Raw genomic sequence first — 20,169 nt, 5'->3', positions numbered from 1 at the left:
ACCCGGTATGACATGCTGGGACATCCAGGTACTCTTCCTGTACAGACACGTGACCGCCTGGTATTACAAAACGTCAACACCCACTGAAGCTGAGCCCCGCCCACCTCATGGGCCCGCCTCCTTTCTGCTGAGAAGTGGCCAATTGAATCGTATTGTCAATGATTGACAGACACGGATACCGAATCAGGATCCAGATTTGACCTGACTCACTGACAAACCCGCCAAGGTCCCTCCCTTTGATCTTTCCCAGACTCCACACAGCTGCCTGCGTACCGCGCAGTCGTAGCAACCCGCCAAGACTTTCTCCGACCGGCCGGGCTAGTCATTAAAGTGCCGGGGAAACCACACTTAAAGGCGGGTTGCTGGAATTGTCGCCCAAAATACACCTCCCGGACTAAACTTTTTATAGCTGAATGGAAGCGGACGGCTTCGTGTCCCGGCGAACGTCCGTGGAAACACCGGGCGTCGACCGCCGGGTCACAGGCGCTGCAGCCGGGGCAGAGTTTCGATGGCTGGGCGGCAGGTTTTTGGGATGTACGGATGGATTCGTTGGGTCCTTTTCACCAAGAATGTCAGTGGAACAGGACTTTGTTCCGGTGGTGCATCGGACAGAGACCTCGACCTCTGTTGAGACAGAAATAGACTATGAAGGGCTGCCTCAAGGAGTACCGACCAGCACACACATGCTGGCAGGATCCGTGGCTGGCATCATGGAGCACTGCCTGATGTACCCCATCGACTGTGTCAAGGTAACACAGCAAAGTACCAAACGATTATTATTTGATAACATGTGCGGGCCCTGTTAACGTCACATTGAACGCAACCATTGGTCACTTGGAGCTAACGTAGGCCCAAATACAAGCCTGAGCTCGTCTGTTAGCCGACAAGCTAACAGGGGTAACCTTGCTATCAGAGGTCAGTTAACCAACTAACGTTATCTAAACATGAAACAACGCAACACAGAGAGGTCAAAATCAGAACCTAAAGCGCACTGAATATATTTTTGTATATACATAGATTTCATTTCGATAGTTATCGTGTTAATGGTCTGTGTGACAGTTACTCAATCCCTCATTGCGCTAGCACCATACGTATATAAAATACCCGGTTAGCTAACATTTTGCTCATATGATTCCTTTATCGGACGTCTCTTAATCGTGTTTTGTCATTGAAGTATTAGTTCATAGCTTTCCAACACTAAATAAATCCATACGGTGGGTCGTTTATAAAAGTAGGAAGGGCCTGTCAAGACGAGTAAATATACGTGTAATAAAAATGTTGTAGTTGATTATTAACTACACGCTCATTAACTGATTAAAAACACTTTGATTTGGAGGTTTCCTTAAACGTCTCACTGTGTGTCCAGATATTGCACTCTACCAAGTTAATGCCTGCTGAATTCTCTTTATATTGAGCTCTTGGTTGATCCACAGTCAGAGCAATGAAAGCCATACAAATTCAAGCTGCTGAGGTGGAATATAAGAAATTAAAAATACATCGTTTATTTGCGACACAGGAACAGTTTTGGAAAACAAACACTCTGGGAAATCGTTTACAAGGCTTTGTTTGTCATTTCCTTGTGTACAAAGTGGAAAAGAACACTCATTTCCTGTAGTCTGAATATTAAAACAGTTGTGAAAATAAGCTTCATATTACACAGTGATATTTTGGGGGGTGATCCCACAAACTATTATCATTTATTGATTAGTGTAACTTGCAATCCAGACAGTATAACTCTGTGTTAGGACAGTGGGGTTCTTAATGCAGCCATGCTGTCAGAGGAACAAACAGTCTGTGTTTTCTCTTAGCATTGGACATAGTACTTGTTCATTACAAATTCCTTAATGATTAGCTCTTCTTAGTGTTTTTGGAAAACAGCCTCAAACTTGATCACCTCTTGTTTACAAGAGTAATTTCCACTGCTTAAACTACAGTCAGAAAGAGGAACTGAAAAACTGTAGTGCATAAGCTCAGTTTCAGCCTTAATGTTAAGGAGGAAGGATTTTATTTTCTGTGTGTGGGTAAATTGTTTTAGCTTAAGGAAGTTATTTTTTAGACTTCGATTCCTGATATCTCACACTTTTGGCTTGCATCTTTATGTAACAGTGCAGGTTACACCACTGTTACCAGGAAATTAAATGAGGATATGGTCTTAAAACAAGATGCGGTAAATACAAGGAAGCTCATTGCACAAGTCTGTCGAAGTTTATTTGATTTAAAAAAAAAAAAAACCTTGATTGTTGGAGATGAACTGTTTTGTAGATAAATCAGTTTCTTCCTGCTACAGAAACATCGCTCAACCATTATGTTTCTATAAACAAAACAAAATAGCACATCTGCATAAAACTTCTTCTAAGTAAAGGAAAACGTATGTGTTGGTGGTAGAGACACACAGACAAAGCCTCCTGATTGCCTGGCTGGTAAAATAGTCTGATATCCTACAGTCCAAAGCTCAACTCAACAAGACATAAAAGGCAACCTGCATGAAACATTAGTACACAGTGTAATGGGCCATTACTTGAATACGTAGCCCCCTGTAAACAGATAATTCTGGTTTTGGTATGACATCCAGATCTTTCTTGGGTCTTGCTCAGGCCCTCATAAAAAGAAAAAGAAACCCAGACTTGAATACACTTATTGTGTGGATGACCAGGCACATTCCATGTGAGTTACCATTTCCCAGAAACGGCAACCCGGGAATGACCCAGAGAGCCTCCAGGAGGCAGCCGTGCTCCCAGCATAGCTGTGAGTATACTGAGGGGGAGGACTTATGTGGAGGAAATTCACATATTGCATATCATGCAAAATTGAAGGATTGCGGCATCTAAGCGTGGGGTTTTTGTACTTCATTTCTGTGGTAATCTGTTCCTTTAGTCAGCTGTGCTGATTGAGACTGCGTGTTTTGATTTGCAACACAAAGTTCTCTTTTGTGGTTTGTGGTCGGCTTGAATGTTTTTTCTGTTTGACATCAGTGTGAACATGGGCTGACAACTGCACTAGTGAATGAGCTGTAAACACTGCAGGAACATACTGAATATCAAATGTGGACACTGACTTTGATGCTGACCAGACACGTCTGGGTCAATAAGCTTATAATGTGCTAAAAAATTTGCTGTAAAGGAAATGATGAATGATACAACTTAAAAGTTTAAATTGGTCTTTAAAGTCACTGTGTTGTCCTCTGCAGTACTTCAATGCCTGTTTGGCTTCATAAAATTCTGTACAATGGGTCAATCATACTTATCGTAATGTTTATCTGTTTTCCCCTGCTCCAGACCCGAATGCAAAGCCTGCACCCTGAGCCAGGGGCGCGCTACAGGAATGTGATGGATGCCCTGCGGCAGATTGTACGGACGGAAGGTGTTTGGCGGCCCATCAGAGGTGTAAACGTGCTGGCGGTGGGGGCCGGGCCTGCCCACGCTCTCTACTTTGCATGCTACGAAAAGATCAAGTTTTCTCTCAGTGATGCTATTCATCCTGGCACTAACAGCCACTTTGCAAATGGTAAGAGACATCTCAGCACATAAAGTTTCTGTTTTTCCTTCATGGTTCTTAAACATTATTGTCCCAGCTATTGATTCTGAACACAAAATGAATATGAGAGGGCTGAGGGCTGAGACATAACTTGATTTCATGTTCTGCAGGCGTGGCAGGTTGCATGGCCACAGTGCTGCATGATGCCATCATGAACCCAGCTGAAGGTAATACCTCATATTCTTCTTTATTTATGTTAGCTCATCAAGCTTGTTCAGTATATTGTGCTCTGTAAAGACTTGGTGTTGGCCTGTTTATGGGCTTTGAAGACAGGAAATCCATGGCATGTGTTTTTATGGTTAGGACACTTGGTGGCACTAAAGACTCAACTGTGTTGCTGAAAGAGGTGCTGAGTACATTGAGAAAATCCAGTTTGCTTTACAAAAAAACATATTTTATACTACATATTAATTTTTGTACAGTCATCTATTATTGATAGAAACACTGGCCCACATATCTCATTTTTAGCATTCCTTTTAATCCTGTGACTAGCACAACTACCGGAGTCCAGACCTTTTTTTTTAATTCCTGACCCCCCCCCCCTCTTATTTCTCTCAGTTGTGAAACAACGTATGCAGATGTTCAACTCACCTTACCGGGGTGTGGTAGATTGCATTGGCTCTTTGCTGAGACAGGAAGGCCCAGCCGCTTTCTACCGCAGCTACACCACACAGCTGACAATGAACGTGCCCTTCCAGGCACTCCACTTCATGACCTACGAATACCTCCAGGAGCTCCTAAACCCCCACAGACAGTACAACCCTTCCTCCCACGTTGTGTCCGGCGCACTCGCCGGTGCCCTAGCTGCTGCTGCCACCACCCCTCTTGACGTCTGCAAGACCCTTCTCAACACACAGGAGGCTCAGGCTATTCATGTGGTCCAGGCTCAGGCAGGTGGAGCAGTCGGAGCAGCCACTGCCTCAGCCCCTGGCAGCCGTCACATCTCTGGTCTGGGCGAGGCTTTTCGGACAGTTTACAGGATGGGAGGCACGCCGGCCTTTTTTAAGGGCGTCCAAGCCCGGGTCATCTACCAGATGCCCTCCACTGCCATCAGCTGGTCCGTTTATGAGTTCTTCAAATACATCATCACCAAGCGACAGCATGAGAGACGACTGCACAGAGATCGGGATGACAAGTAAACAGGTGGTGGTAGATTTGGGTATCCACAAGATTTATTGCACCATACCGATTACTGGTATCGGTATTGATTTCATAACATCTAAAGGTTTAAAAAGCTCTTTCAGATTCTTTGAGCAAAAAGTCAACTTTATCTTCTATACTGATATCAGTTATGATGATATCTAATTATAACAGGTGGTCACACATAACAACCACTCTTTCATTATGTCTGAGGTAGACAAAAGGTCCAGCAGCCTATTTTTTTAGTTGCAGTGTTCTATCTACTTGGCTTACAAACGAAATTAACACCACTCCTAACTGCTAGAGTATTACATGGAAAGTATAACCACCACCCCTGACCACAGGGGGGCGCACAGTTGCACAGAACATAATAACCTGAAGCGCTTTAGGAGTGTAGTTCTCTATCATCAGGACATTTGGAAAGAAGTCAGAGTGGCTGTTTATCAGACTCTATGACAGGATGTGTTTCTCTGCAGCATTTATATTTTTCCAAATGTTCTTTTGAAACGAATCATTTTAAAGGAGTAGTTTGCAGTGTTTTTCATTTGCACATTTTAAGACTTCGGAATCAGTAATATTAGTTTGGAAACTTGAGCTGGTGTACAGTACAAGTGGTGACACAGTAAATGACGCTAGTTACTATACACCCCACTGCTTGTATTGTCCTTCAAAATAGTTTCAGGTCATAAACACAAGTTCTTGGAAGGACACTACAAAATGTTTTTGCTGTGACATCCTTTCAGTCACTTTATTCACATACATCTGTGTGGCTTTTGATTGGAACCATGAGAGTGATGTGTTCATCACTAGGTAGGTTTGTTGAGTGATGCACTTAAAATCAGAAAAAAACAATTGTCATACTGGATATGTGCAAAATATTTTTGTCTCAGTTCTTAAGTGCAAACATCTTTTTTTTTTTTTTAATTTTGTCTGTTTAAATCTGCATAGCATCGTAGCACGTAAAAGCAACTTCCTTCAAATTTAGAACAACAAAAGAAGTGACTACTCATGCCTTTACTTAGCCGCCATGCAGCCAACGCACAATGATCTTCAGACAATATAATATTAATTATAATAATATTGTTTTAAAGCCATAAAACATTTAAATAATTGTACATAATTTATACCTAAATATGGGCAAATAAAGATAAGTATGGCTAAATAAGACAAATATGGAGTAATGCAAGTTTGACCTAAACTCTGTTGTAAGAACATACGTTTTGTAGCACATGAAATTCTCTGCTACAACGTAGCAGAAAGGAAAAACCTGGGTCATTAAAGTAACATATTTAAGAAAGAGCACTTGTTTGAAGTCAAGTTGGAAATAGGGAAACCAAAGACTGAGCAATAGAGAGAAAACATGAGGACCTAGTGGTTGTCAGAGGACAACACTAATGTGAAATGCTTGAACACTGAAAGCGACACCTGTATTTTGTGAATTGTAAATAAACTCGCTAAGGCAGCTCCTCGCAGAAGCAGGGTCTTCTCTTGGTGCTGGCTCTCCAAGCGCTGAGAGACTATTACCTGTGTACTTGTCTTACTTTTCTTCAACCTCTTTTCTTTTCAGCACGATGCCACAAAAACATTAACGGCCTCTTCGATAGGACATTGAATTATTTTAAGCTGGTAGACAGTTGTTTTAACAAACCCCAATCCAGTGGGTTTAACTTGGAATTTACAATAACTGAAGTGATGTCGGATGCTCCAGCTGAATGTATGAGTAATTATCAGGTGATGATACTTTTTGAGAAGACTCATTGATATTTACAAATACATAAGAAAACCTTTATTTGTCCAACAATGGGGAAATTGCATAGATACAGAAGCAAAAAAATAAGATAAAACAGAAAGTTAACTATGTGGTGTAGAATTTTTGTTTTTCTGAATATTGGCTACCCACTCCTATCTTGTATGGAATTGTATGGATTCTAGTTACCCACAGATGTGGATAATGTAGTGGAAAATATGGAAGTATGTTCCAGACTGGACAGCATGGTGGTGCAGTTGTTGACTAAATGATATGATGTTGTGACCCTGTACAGGACAAAATTGATAGATGTTCCAGAATATAGCACTTTCTTTTTTCTTGTGTGTGTATATATGTGTATATATATATATATATATATACATACATATATATATGTATGTATATACACACACACACATATATATATATATATATATATATACACATACATATATATATATACACACAACCAACTTCTTCACCAGTTACTTTGTTTTTAACGAGTTACTGGACTAAATGCAAGTTCTAGGAGATGTTGTGGTCTTAAATAGTGTAACAAAACATTTACCAATGTGTACTGGAAGTATAACCCAAATCTGGATCTAAAACATTTAAATGTGAAGGCACCCTGCATATTAGTCACTTCTGCTTCATACATGTAAAGGTTTTTAATAGAAGGCATGGACTGCTCATAAGAAAAGTCCATTAATTTAAAAGATAAATGAACCCTTTCAGTATAAAACACTCATTGCAGCATTGGCCTTTGTCAACAAGAAGTAATAAAAAGTTGAACAACAATCAATTAGTATAAGATGGACGAAAATACTTTACTATTCTGACATATAGGAGATGGACACACTGCTTATGTCGGCACAGATTAAAGTCCCATGCTTCCTGGTTGAAAGCTGACAGAAAGCTCTTCTATATGGGATCCTGTTTCACCCGAGCCCCCATGTTTGTTGTCACTCCCTGCGGCCTACAAGCAAAAATGTTATCTTTTCATGTCTCTCATCTCTCTTTACCCCATGCCATCCAATCCCTCCCCTCTGTTGTTCCCTCTCAGTTGTAGTGTGTTGAATGTAAGGAGATCCATTAAGTCGGACAGGAAAGTCTTGGCAAGTGAGGTCGCGCCCTTGTCTCGGGGGCACATGGCAGCAGGTCTGGTCAGAGCCAAGGTCAACATCAGGCGTGTGTGTATGTTGATGAGAAACAAAGACAAATGAGGTAACAGAAGTCACCCAGAAAATATGTGCGTATGTTTAGCTGGAAGTGAGAGAAGACAAGAGATTTGGACCCACTCGCCCCTCCTCTCCTCTCGCTTTGATAAATGGTGTGTTGTAGGTTTTAAAATGTGGGGTGGGTTTCTAATCTGCACATCAGTGACGCTCCACCTGCAGGTCACACAAATATAAGCCACACCACACCTCACGTAACTGTAAAGATTAGTAGAAAATCATTAATCATAATTCAGCTTGGCAATGTGGCATGTCGCAGCATCACAAAGGCCACGTGCTGGCTGTTTTATGAGGCAGCATGTTTTACAGTTGGAGGAAGACACCACTGAGGATGATAAATGTGTGTTCTGCTGTGATACATAACTCTTTCTGCATAACATCCACTTATAACAAAAGGCATAATTATGCAGTGTAGTGACTGCCAACTTGGTTTGCAATTTGATTTGCTTAATCTTTTGAAAGCACTTACTATGCTCCCTTATTGGCTTTGAGTGGGTGACTGGACATGCTCCATGCAAATCTGCAAACATTAGAGTCTTCGAACTGCAGGCATTGTGGTCTGGATGTGTTTCACCTGACAAAGGTTCCCCAGGTAGTGCTCTGATGTATGAAATGAGAGAAACCTCCACTGTTCCTTGTGGAGTTTGCGTCTGCTGGTATACGTTTGGTTTTTTATTGTAAGCATGCTAACTGGGGTCGAGTGTTTTCCTCCACTGGGTGATGTGTTGCATACTTGCATAGTGTGTCAGTGGTCTCCACACTGAAAAACACCCCAACTACTGAATCTAACCCAAATATTTAAGATTCTCAGACAATAAATCCCACTGGTCCTGAGGTTTCTGCTGACATTTCCTTCTTTGCTGTACACAAAATATCTCAAATGTATCTCTGACTGTTTAACCTCTGGGGAGCCTTTGTATTTTGGCCCTACCATTAGTATGACTTGTGACCTTTTTTCAGAATTGTAGTCTAAAGTCTGAATTCTGACTTTTGACTATGCAGTGACCAGCCAGAACATTATAATCTGTATGGACACCCTCACTGGTCTGCAGCTGTGCAGCGACATACACAGCAAAGTGTGATCCACTGTTCTGAAGCCTTGCTGTCAGAACCTGCATTCACTCTTCCAGCTCATTGAAATACAGAAGCTCATCTCATAGATCAGCCCATGTGGTCCACTCTTCAATCATCTCTGAGCCTTCTCTGCCCACCACTGGCATCAGCTCACAGCTTTTGCTACCTTGGACCTTGACTAGAGCAAAAGCTGCTGATTTGTCTTGGTCCTAGTCTCAGAACTCCTAGATTAATTAGAACCATTATTTTTTTAAAGGAATATAAAAAGTCATCATTTAAATATATATTATATTCATATTTCTCTTATAAGTTTTATTTTTATGTAATCTGTTTTTTATATAATTCTGAAAAAAAATGTGAAAAGGGTAGAATTCAGATATTAATCTTTCAAGAATTCAGGGGGGAAAATAGAAAAATGTGCCTGGACCAAACATTGTTAAAATTATACTGACTGATGTTTGAGTATACTGTATATATATATAATATGATATGATGATACTCATTGTATCCATTTATTTTGACACAACCTATAGGGAAACTGTGCATCTTGAAAGAAGCAGATAGCGGTATATAGAACTTTGAATAGAGGGCATGGCATTAACATCTATATAACAAAGCAGGAAAAATAGATATTATGAATGAACATCCTATTTTCCTTGGAGACATGCAGATGTATCATCAGCCTCTGTTTACTAATGGCTTTAAATTATTAGCCACAGGAGTGCATTGAGATGAGTTTTTGTGCCACACCCCCTCCATGGATGTTGAATGGACACTTAAATATCTCATATCGCTCATATTTAAAGTCTTACACGTCTCAGTAAATTAGCCCTTGTGTGTACCTCTAGGTTTTCAAATAAAACTGAGCTTCTGTAGTCATGTGATCAGATTTATCAGCTTTGAGTCTAATGGCTTGCTATAGAGAGCACCTGGACTGATGGTTGTGTTAGTCATCCAGTTTGCCCGCACAGATTTTCCCAGCTGGTTCAGGACTCCAGTGATTCTAATGATTTTTAGTGAGACGCAGACACACACCCCGCAATTTATGTCTGTTATTGCAAACCCTGACAGTTTAGGATAAATCTCTGTGGGTAGCATTAGATAAACACCATATACTCGTGTATCTTCCCAGAAACATCACATTTTAAACCCAGAAAGCTGCAGCAGTGAATGGATAATGTGGATCACAGGATAAATATTTAGATATCTTGGGCTGATGGACGAGCCAAAAGCCGTCCTCTTGGCTGGTCTCCCTCCCTCCCCACGACACGGGAAAACAGTTAAAAAGACATCTCCAAACATCCACATCCATTGCAAAATCTATTATGCTGACGTCAGTTAGCATTTCATGTACATGAGCTGACACTGTGCAGCCTCTGAGAGCACTTATACACTGATGCTTGTAAGTGTCAACCTTTTAATTTGTGGATGTCTCATTGTGAAGCCAAACTCCCACGATCACAGAGATGAGCACAGGAGAGCTTCCACTGACATTTAGCAGGAAACCAATATGTTTTTAAACGTGTTCCCATCCTGAATACTGACTATATTTATACAGTATCATCCATTTTTTATCATTCATAAAGGGTGGTACCAAATGTTTCATCCCATCACATGGTCAGCTACCTGCTCAGACAGAAAGTTCACCCCTCTGCCCTTCTTACCTCTTACTAACATAGTTTTACTACAACATCAGTCTGTTCCAGTGGATTCACCGCTGCTTGCCAAAAAATCTGCACTTTATATTTTCTCACTTAGTCCAACTATGGTGAGCTTCTATATGCCATAAGACAGTTTTGACCTTTGATGAAGCAGACATCCAAATTGGGGGATGCTTATTAGTTGTGTTATACAGCTCCTGTCTCTTAACTGTGTGCAAACAATTTTTCTTTGCTGCACCTGTTTATACAGGAAGGCTAAGAAATGTATGTAAATAGTGCAACACACACCATTAAAAAACTACCATCACTTCCTCCATCTTGAGCTCTCAAATGTCATCACTGTCCAGAGGACCATGTTTTAAAGTTCATCCAAGTTTTTTGACATGGGAGATTTACACAGAATGACTTCACCCCTCCACCTGTATCAACTGATCATGGTAATAAATAGATTTTACTGCAGAGCAGGTCCAGTGGTGCCAAAGCAGAAGGGTGTACTGATTAAAAAAGGCCAGAACTTGATTTATTTTTATTTTTGTTTTATTATTACCATGCAATGTAATATCATGTTGCAAAGTGGTGATCACAGAGATTATGATGCATATTCTGTAGCTCCTGCACAATGCTCCCAGAGAACTGTGGGACTATCAGAAGCTATACCAAATTAGACATGTTTCCCTGACCTCCTATTTTCCACAGTTGGACTCAAAATGGGTAAACACAATAAAAATATAACCATGGGAATCAACAGTTATATATAACATTTTGTTTATTCTCTTATATAAAATGGCAGCCCAATACCTTTTCCTTTTCCCCACAGTCTTGAATGGATGAAAAAAATAACAATATATCTGCAAAGCTGCACTAAGCAGCTCACTAGCACACATATAAAAATGTTTGAGTTTTCAAAAGTTATTATGGACTGGATGGTTATAATTGACCAGAAATTATTTCACTAACTTGACCTGGATTAGCTCCCATGCCACTATGTCAACTGGCTGCAATCTGCTTGTAACTCAGCTAAGTAGGTGGCTCAATATTTAACCAGAGAGTGTTCAGTTAAAGTGCAGTCATTTTTAAATTTCACTCAAAAACTACAGATTTAAAAGGGTTTCATGTTGGTGTGTTAGTAAAATGAATGCCTCTTTTTGTGGCCTGTCACTAAATATGTCCCTGTTTTGTTGGTGCCAGGTTGTTGCTGTATATAGGTGCTAACCATTGATATCTTAATAGCACCTGAATGCATTACACTTGTTTTACCCAACAAGACGGGTCTGGCTGCTCATTATAGCAGCTTCATTTAACTCTTCTTCTACTACTAAAAAAAGCATGAAGCTAGCAACTGTGGTTGACTTAACCCTTGTGTCCTCCTCTGCCTTTTTTGTACATTTTTTGCAAAAATATTTTTTTCATTTGCTGATCATTTTTGCTGAGTTACAGCTGGTGGCATGGGTTTTTGCAGGATTGTTTCTTTTAAGTGAAATTTTTGAAATCCAGTGTTTTTTCTATTACTAAGTCATTTATACTCACTTTATGCATTTTGCACCCTCTGGACATCTTCATGGCCAAAACGTACACGCCATAAAAACTGCTATAAAATTATCATACATCAATATTTTTTTCTACTTTTTTTTTCATAAATCACTTAAACTAATTCAGCCTTGCTCAAAACTACCAAACATTAAACCACTTTCAGGATTTTAAAATCCTGAAAGTGGTTTAATGTGGGTTTTCTTTGGGATAAAAAATTCTTCATTGAGGTAAGCAAACTGGCATTTAAAGGGTTACCCTTTAAATGCCAGTTTGCTTACCTTAATGATGAATTATTGATCACAAAACAACACAAAAACGTAATTATTTTTCATATAATAATTAGCATGTGTATGGGGCTTTCATGGTAATTCTTGGATGTGTCAAAGATTAATAATGAAATTGATTTGATTGCATTAGTATTTTTTATGTAGTAGCAGATACTCCCTCTGGCCAAAAGTGTCTCATTGACTTCCATTCAAACCACAGTTTTTAATCCTGAAAGTGGTTTAATGTTTGGTAGTTCTGAGCAAGGCTGAAGTTGTTTAAGTGATTCATGGAAAAAAAAAAGAAAAAATATATGTATGATAATTTTATAGCAGTTTTTTTGGCATGTACGTTTTTGGCCACGAAGGTGTCCAGAGGGTATTAAAAAGGAGGAGGGCACAAGGGTTAATTCCACAACCACACATTAGCACACATTTTCTCAAGATTGCACATACAGAAGGAAAAAGCATGAAAGAATACAGTTAAAATGTGCAACAAAACTAAAACATTTTCTTTATTTCATTAATAATCATATTTGATATTAGCATTATAATAGCATATTGAAAGCCAAATGGAAACACACCTGAAAAATCTGCTCATTATATTTTAGTAATTTAACTGTTCTCTGATAACCAGCTCTTTTATTTGTAACTGCATGTTGTGGAGTCAGTTAAATACCCTGGAATCAGTGTTGATGAACCATTCCAATCATAGTTTCAAAGGAAGAAAGAATATTAAAGCAACCAAGACTCTCTGTCAGGTTATCTACCCATCAATAGTTGAGTGGTAATCGATACATAAGGTCATAGAGGAAACTATAGAGGAATTGCTGGTGCTTTAGCTTTATAGGCTATCAACAACACCTGTAGTAAAACTAACTATGATGATGGGTCCCTGCTGTAATCTAAGAGAGAGAGAGAGAGAGAGTGTGTGTGTGTGTGTGTGTGTGTGTGTGTGTGTGTGTGCATGCCTGCAGCCTGTCTGGGCCTGTCAGTACTCAGCACTGCAACCTGAGTTGTCATTGATCGTCCACTGAGGAGTGTTATTTGTTAATGACCAATAGTAAAAGCAGAGTAAGTGGAATCAGCAGCAGCACATACAGCAGCCTCTGCAACAACATGTGGGTGTTATGACAGAAATGGAGAGCGAGCCAAGAAACACTCAACAAACTGATAATGGTGCACAGACATCCATGATCTCATAGAAAATGTGTTTGCTAATGTTTTCATATAAAGGGAGACCGTTTTTTAGAAAGATTGTGGTTTTGTAGACCCACAAAAAGAGACATGTGATGTGATTATGCACTTATATGTTGGACAAGAAAAGTCTCATAAGACCAAGCCAGTGATTTATGGCTCTTTAAATGAATATGAATCATACTCAAATTGTAATGTGTTTTTACACCAGCTGATACAGAAAATCACCAAGGTAAGGTTTTTTTTTAGTTCAAACAGTGCCTGTGATTGGAAGCTCTTTATTTTGGTTAATGTTTGTTCTTCAGGGCATGGATTCAGACTTGTGCCAATAACAATACACTGTTTGGCAATGATTCACCTCACAGTCTCTAATGTGTGCACTCCCACAGACTGTCAGCATGGCTGGATCTACTTTCAGGGTGTGTGCCGGACCACATGATGTATGGTAAGTGTGTGACTGCTGTATTGATAGGCAAGACTCAAAGTAAAGTTTGTATGTACACAAAGATGTTGAATTCATGAACACCTGCCACTGGGAGAGAGGTGTAGAAGGCATTCTGACTGTGTTGATAGAGGTTGGATTATGAGATTAAATCAAATCATGTATACACGTCGGTCTGAGTCGTGTTTCAAAATTTAATTCTGCACACCCTGCACACAGTGAGAAACTGAGAGTTGAGTATTCTATGGAAAGTTCACCTGAAGAATAGAAGGCAGCAGCACTAGGAAGTGACATAGAAACAACCATAGTAGATTATTATGTTAGGTGTAATGAGGGAGTTCAGTCTAGCTTATGCTGTAGGTCATAAGTAACGCAAAAGAATTAAAGAGGTTTGTGACATCAGCTGTAATTTAGATTTCTGTTGGTGTTTAAAGTTATATCCAGTAGAATCACATGTGTAATAATATCTTGAATTACAGCTAAAAGCAGGAATATTTTCAGCCATGTGCCACTATTTTAAGTGCAACACGTGTGACACCACAGTGGAGGAAATACATATCAGTCAAAAGTAGCTGAACAGCAATACAAAGTTTGTAGTGGGGTGGACAAAATAACAGAAACACATGACGCTTTCTATATCACCTGTTGCCTCGATTTAATCTCTATAGGACATAACATGACCTCTATGAATGGGAACATCCACACGCATAGCCAACACGAGCCTTTTGATTATGTGTAAAATATTTTATATTTAAGCATTTTTTGTACTCCTGTAAACCTGTTCATACTTTTTATTTTGAATGATACTGTAGCTTTGTTGACCTGGCAGACGCCTCTCTGTCTCCTCTTTATTTGCATCCATCAGTCCGTCCTGCGGCCCTGCAGCACTTCAGGGCGCAGAGATTATCAGCGCTCTGTGTTTACCTCTCATTTAATCCCCATTAGTTAGGAGAAGGTAGCATTGGATCGCTTTGGTGGACTTTAACGTTGTTTGTCCCAAACAAATCAGCTGGTTAACAGCTCAGAGGGACAGATATCAATCAGAGGGCAGAGACCGAGAGTCTGGCAGGAGAGGGGCCGCGGAGACGCTCCGATCACCGCCGATAGGCCATATTTATGTGGACATAATAATGACAAAATAACTTTTACTTTGGGCACACTGTCTAGATGTGGAGAAAACAATATTTAGTAAAATTGAGGATCAATAATCATTTTTAAAATCTATTTCAAAACAAAATGTATCAGACCAACGACTGGACCCATCCACGGACTGCCTCACTTTGACCCAGAGTCTGCGAGGCTTCAGTGGGAGATGTTCAGCACATGTGGCCCCCGCTGTTTGCTCTCAGTCTTAGCTGCTGCTTCACATTGGGACGTGATTGTGTGGGTGTAATTATACATGAATGGCTTTGGGAAACAACTGTTCTCAGGCAGAGTGAACAATTACGCGCAGAGAAAAACAGCAATTGATGCGTTCCCTTTCTAACTTTCACACAACTTCCACGACAATTTATCGTCCGGGTAATAATATTGTAAACTAAGCTGACGTTTTTTTTTCGTCCCATAAACGAGAGAAAAAAAAGGTTTGATGCAAGCTGACCGTGGTTCTTGTCCTCATTAACAGCACTACAATAAAAGGACCTCTAACCATCACTAAATCTTCGTCAATCACTTGAGTTTTAAAACAATAAATCAAAAATATAAGTTATATTATCCTTTGTCGTTTCAAATCTCAGAAAATTAGAGAACTAAGCGTTTCTAAAAACCCAGCTGACATTTTTATTTTGTTCAGGGGAAAAATAATGTGTGTGTGTGTTGTAATTTTTCAAAATGTATGCCCATTTGTTTTCTAAACAATCAATCAGAATTTAACAGATCTGCGCCCCTGTAACCATCCAATAAAACATGTTCGCTTTAACCAGCGGCGCGTAAAACGAAACGTTGGCACATGTTTTTCTATATATAGTATTGGTTAAATATTCTTCTAAATCTAAGTCTGTTCTACTTTGTCTAACCTTGATCCTCTTAGAATAACATCAGTCTGGGCTGAAATAACACCCCTTACACTGAAATAATAAGCTACAGGACATGGACCTCGTTCCCTCCTCCTCGGGCTCCCTCTTAAAATTCTCCCGTCCATTTTCTTCATCCGGATAAATGGTGAAACTTGTAGCAATAATACCCCCTTCTTTCACATAAACGCCTCCCCGCTGCCATCACCTCGAGCCCGGCTGCCCCCGAAGCCTCACGGCTGGGGATCTTGGAGAGCTTTTCTCCGCGAACAAAAAAAGCCTCCTGAAGGGGAACAAAAGTGACCACATTTTTCCTCCGTGTCCCCTTCTCTGCTCAGAATAACCCACTGCCTGTCGCTCAAATGGGAATATTAGGACGTCAATCTCGCGGCCCCTGTGCGCCTTTGTCTTTGCTGAGTGCCCGGCTCTGCCTACCACACACCTTTTGTCCGACAATCCAATAAGAGCCATTATTCCCGCTCCCCAGCCCGGCTGCAGCTCGCTCTTCGGGGGTATTTTAGGTGCTTAATCGCGTCCTTTAAAGGACCTCAAATGGAGAATAACTTCCTCCTTTCACGTCGCCTGGCACTGGGACAAAGAGTTCCTGTGGCCTGGCCTCCTCCAGCAGCTCTTCTCTTAAAATGTTTATTAGCAAGATTTGCCACAGTGCATCTGATTCGCTTTGATAACCTCTAGTGACCTCGTGGAAGCAAATATAAAGTGATTCAAATATTTTAAGAGAAATATGCAGCTTCTGTTCAGCTCCGTTATGGCGGACGGGCCTCCTTTCTCACCGTAGAGAAGATTGAAGCAAGGCGTCTGGACTTGTAGAGTTTTCTTGGACGAGACGCCTTGCTTCAATCTTCTCTACGTATGATGACCTGGATGACCCGAATCTTCATCAACATGCTCCTTTCTCACCACACTGAAAGTTCAATATTAAATATATTTTGTCCCATACAGAATCAAAACGCACGCTCTTGAAACTCTCCGCTTTATTTGAATAGATGTGAAATAGGCTAAAACATTTCTCTGTTGAACCAAAGACATTTAAAATCAATTCAGTCTCTCCATGAACTAAAGATATTCCACTTGAAAAAGAACAACCACTTAAAAACCAATACACGCAATCGTGTGCGTAATTCTGTGCTTCAGTCCTACCAGAGCACCAACAATTATTGGACCACATTATATAATTCACCTAAGCTCAGCTTTATGCACACCAATGTCTGTCTATAATTCTTGAAGTAGCCGGACCGGTGAACTCAAACGCATGTACATTATAAAAACAATACTGTCTCCTGCTCCGACCCAGTGAACACACACTTCTAAAAAGTTTGCTGTTGTAAGAGCTCTGTAAAAATAATTAGTTCTGTTCTGGTGAGGCTACCAGGCCCGGATCCCCTGCAGCGAGCCCTGGCAGGATGTGACCGCTGTCCCTTGATGTGTTTGGGTCTGTGTGGACCCGCCGAGGCCGCTCACGTTTCCCAAGTTCATGTTCATAAAGGCGTTAGGGGTGGTGGATGGAGGGAGGGTCGGGATGCTGGTGTATGTGCAGCTGTAGTTGCTGTTGTAAGCGGGGCTGTTGTACGTGTAGGCCGGGTATCCGTTATAACTGTACGGATTGGATCCATACGGTGCAGCAGTGGCGTAACTTTGCGCGCCGCTCAGACATGGCTTCCCATCCCGAACCAACACTGGAACGGCGACGCGCCGGGGCGGCGGGGGATGATGCTGCCCCACCGCTTCTAGAGACTTGTCCTGCCGCTGCCGTTTGCACTTATACCGGCGGTTCTGGAACCAGATCTTCACCTGGTTAGAGGTGAGTTTTAGGGTGGTCGCCAGGTGCTCTCGCTCCGGGGCGGACAGGTAGCGCTGCTGCTTGAAGCGCCGCTCCAGCTCGAAGACTTGCGCCTGGGAGAAGAGCACCCTGGGTCTCCGCCGGCTCCTCTGCTTTTGCACCGGCCTCTCTGAGTCACCCTGCCCGCTTTCCGCTGCCTCCTCCCTGGATACCAGCCCGCAGCTCTCTACACAAGTTGAGAAAGTCATAAGAAATATTAACATCTAAATATTCCGTGTAATATTTATAATCTGCATCCAATACAGATTTAAAGAAAAGCCACCAATTAAATCAGTACCTGCCAGATCCAATCTGACATTTACATTGTCTGTTAGCCAGGAAACAAAACTAAAAGCTCAGATAAAAACAGCCTACTTAGTTTAGAATAAAAAGGAGACCTAATAATAAACCACAGTTAAAAACCTGCGTCTTTGAACAGATTATATCTAATGAGTAATTATGTGTGTCCCGTGGAAGAGCCGGGCTCGCTTTGTCCTGTTTATTAGCGCTACTTCTCGGTGTCATTTCTTTTACAAGGCTCTTTAAACTAATTGTCGGTTTATGGTCCACACATCATAACAGACTCCGAATAACAGGCACAGCTGAACCACTAGAAAGTGTTTGACATCTCCAGACTTTACTGGATTCGTCTCGGGCCTCTGGCCGCGGTGACACTGACTTCCACCATTTGATAGCTCTTTATTGGAATAATGTCTGTCGTCTGGAGGTGGAAGACCCCCGAGCAGGCCTCCGAAGACAGAAACAGAAATGTAAAACAAATCTCTTATTTCACTGCACCAAACTAGATCCTCATTTTAATCTGCGCAGCAGTTGTTTGGATTTTTCTAGATAAACACAAGTGACCATATAACAGAGAAAATAACCAATGGGTTTTGTCCTGGATTATTTAAAAACTGAAAACAGCTTTTCTTGGCTCACATTGTGCTTGACGACTTCGGATTAACCTGAAAACGTATATATTTAATTAGAGTTGGCTTTTTAATTTAGAAAACTAAAGCAGTTTGACCATGTTTGCAGTTTTCTGTGACAGTAATTTTCTGCTAATTATGCAAATCATTTGGCTGGCACTAAAAACATAAGAATCTCGGCCTTCAAACAGCTCACATCTTTGTGAGCTACCTTGCATATTATTATTGTTTTCACTGTAATAACCGCTGTTGGCTGCTGTGGCCTTTGCCCTTTGTTGCCTTTTGTCTACAGTACATCAGCTTGTGTCTGGACTCACTGCTCTCCTGCTCCTCCAGCTCGGCGGACTCCAGCTTGGCTCCCTGCAGGCCGGGATGAACGTACATGTCCGGAGACAAGCTGGTCTCTCCGCGGTCCTCCTCCCGCACCGCCAGCGCGCTGAGGTACGCCAAGTTGTCTTCTCCGTCCGAGAAGGAAGGGCTGTCCCTGGTCCCGGCGAGCATACAGGACGGCGGAGTTTGGAAATGCTGCTGCTGCTGCTGCTGCTGTGGGGAAGAGCGGGCCATGTGCTGCTGGGTGTGGACCCGGTGTGTGAGTTCCAGAGACCCAGACTGCTGCTGCTGCTGCTCCAGCTTAAGGATATCCTTGACAGAAAACGGCGTGGAGGTGAGTGGGCTCTGCAGCATCATGTCATCCAGCTCCTGCTCTGCAGCATCGAGGAAATAAAGCCCGCCGAGTAACATGCACTCCCCTTCTTCTTTTCCTCTCTTTTTCTAGTAAATAATTACGCTTAATAGCACCTTCTGTAGTAATTGCGAGTGTTTTAAGCCTTTGGAATCCCTCATCGCCAAAATTTGCACGAAAACGTGGGTATTAGTCCTGGGTTTGTCCATGCAGATCTCCTCTCTCTGACAGATATAATGTCGTGCTTCGTAAGTAGAGTTTGGACCGGGGCGAAGGAGCGCCTATCCTCCTCTGATGTCAGGGGGAGGGGTGTGTGTGAAATGGAAAGTCCGTGTGGGCCGGAATGGAAGCATTTGGGAGAGAGAAGGAGAGAGAGAGAGAGAGAGAGGGAAGGTGGAGCGAACGTGACGTTGCACGTACTAGTTTTGTGTTTTGACTTGTGTGAATATGGTGGATGGAGAATTGTACGGACATTGCTCCTACGCTGCTGTTTTCTTTACTCGCCGAATCTACTAAAACACCTTTTTACGCACACGTTCTGCTGCAAAAAGGTTTGATGTGAGGTTGCAAATATGTGACTGCATGTGTTTTTAAACATGTTATCATCATTCCACACGGACCAACACCCTCTGGTTCTCGTGTGAGCTCCTGCGTAAAGCTGTGCGCGCTTTGGAGAGGTGCGCGGTGTGCCTCACCCTGTGCCAGAGATGGCAGGTCAAGGTCAACAGTCAGAGGACACTTAAAACAAATCGACTATGAAATGTGGGCAGTATGGGATTCCCTCATCATCATTATCACAGAAGTTATTATTGCTTGATTTTGGAACGGGTTTAGTGCGTTACAGTTAATCTGACTAAACCTTTCGACTCCAAGCGGATTTTGA

The 20,169-nt window shown here is 41.5% G+C and overlaps 2 protein-coding genes across 2 annotated transcripts; one reads left to right on the top strand and one right to left on the bottom strand.

The window, feature by feature from the left end:
• The first annotated feature begins 413 nt into the window (after positions 1-413).
• Positions 414-6,194, top strand: LOC114439484 (mitoferrin-2-like). Its single transcript, XM_028411446.1, has 4 exons — positions 414-749; positions 3,276-3,504; positions 3,645-3,701; positions 4,093-6,194. Exons 1-4 carry the CDS (start codon positions 414-416, stop codon positions 4,671-4,673), a joined length of 1,203 nt encoding a protein of 400 aa, XP_028267247.1. The 3' UTR covers positions 4,674-6,194.
• A 10,618-nt stretch (positions 6,195-16,812) lies between these two features.
• LOC114439568 (homeobox protein Nkx-2.5-like) lies at positions 16,813-19,582 on the bottom strand. Its single transcript, XM_028411604.1, has 2 exons — positions 18,922-19,582; positions 16,813-17,862 (listed from the first exon to the last, which is right to left on the bottom strand). Exons 1-2 carry the CDS (start codon positions 19,343-19,345, stop codon positions 17,222-17,224), a joined length of 1,065 nt encoding a protein of 354 aa, XP_028267405.1. The 5' UTR covers positions 19,346-19,582; the 3' UTR covers positions 16,813-17,221.
• Between the last annotated feature and the right edge of the window lie 587 nt (positions 19,583-20,169).

The sequence above is a fragment of the Parambassis ranga genome, chromosome 1 (genome assembly GCF_900634625.1).
Source record: "Parambassis ranga chromosome 1, fParRan2.1, whole genome shotgun sequence".
NCBI lineage: Eukaryota > Metazoa > Chordata > Actinopteri > Ambassidae > Parambassis > Parambassis ranga.
This window is presented reverse-complemented; position numbering and strand designations above follow the sequence as displayed.

Excerpts from the sequence above, each read along its gene's own strand:
- LOC114439484 (XM_028411446.1), top strand. The coding sequence starts at position 414 with ATGGAAGCGGACGGCTTCGTGTCCCGGCGAACGTCCGTGGAAACACCG. Across the intron at positions 3,505-3,644 it reads TAACAGCCACTTTGCAAATG|GCGTGGCAGGTTGCATGGCC; the intron begins GTAAGAGACATC and ends CATGTTCTGCAG. Across the intron at positions 3,702-4,092 it reads CATCATGAACCCAGCTGAAG|TTGTGAAACAACGTATGCAG; the intron begins GTAATACCTCAT and ends TATTTCTCTCAG.
- LOC114439568 (XM_028411604.1), bottom strand. The coding sequence starts at position 19,345 with ATGTTACTCGGCGGGCTTTATTTCCTCGATGCTGCAGAGCAGGAGCTG. Across the intron at positions 17,863-18,921 it reads GCTGGAGGAGCAGGAGAGCA|AGAGCTGCGGGCTGGTATCC; the intron begins GTGAGTCCAGAC and ends CAACTTGTGTAG.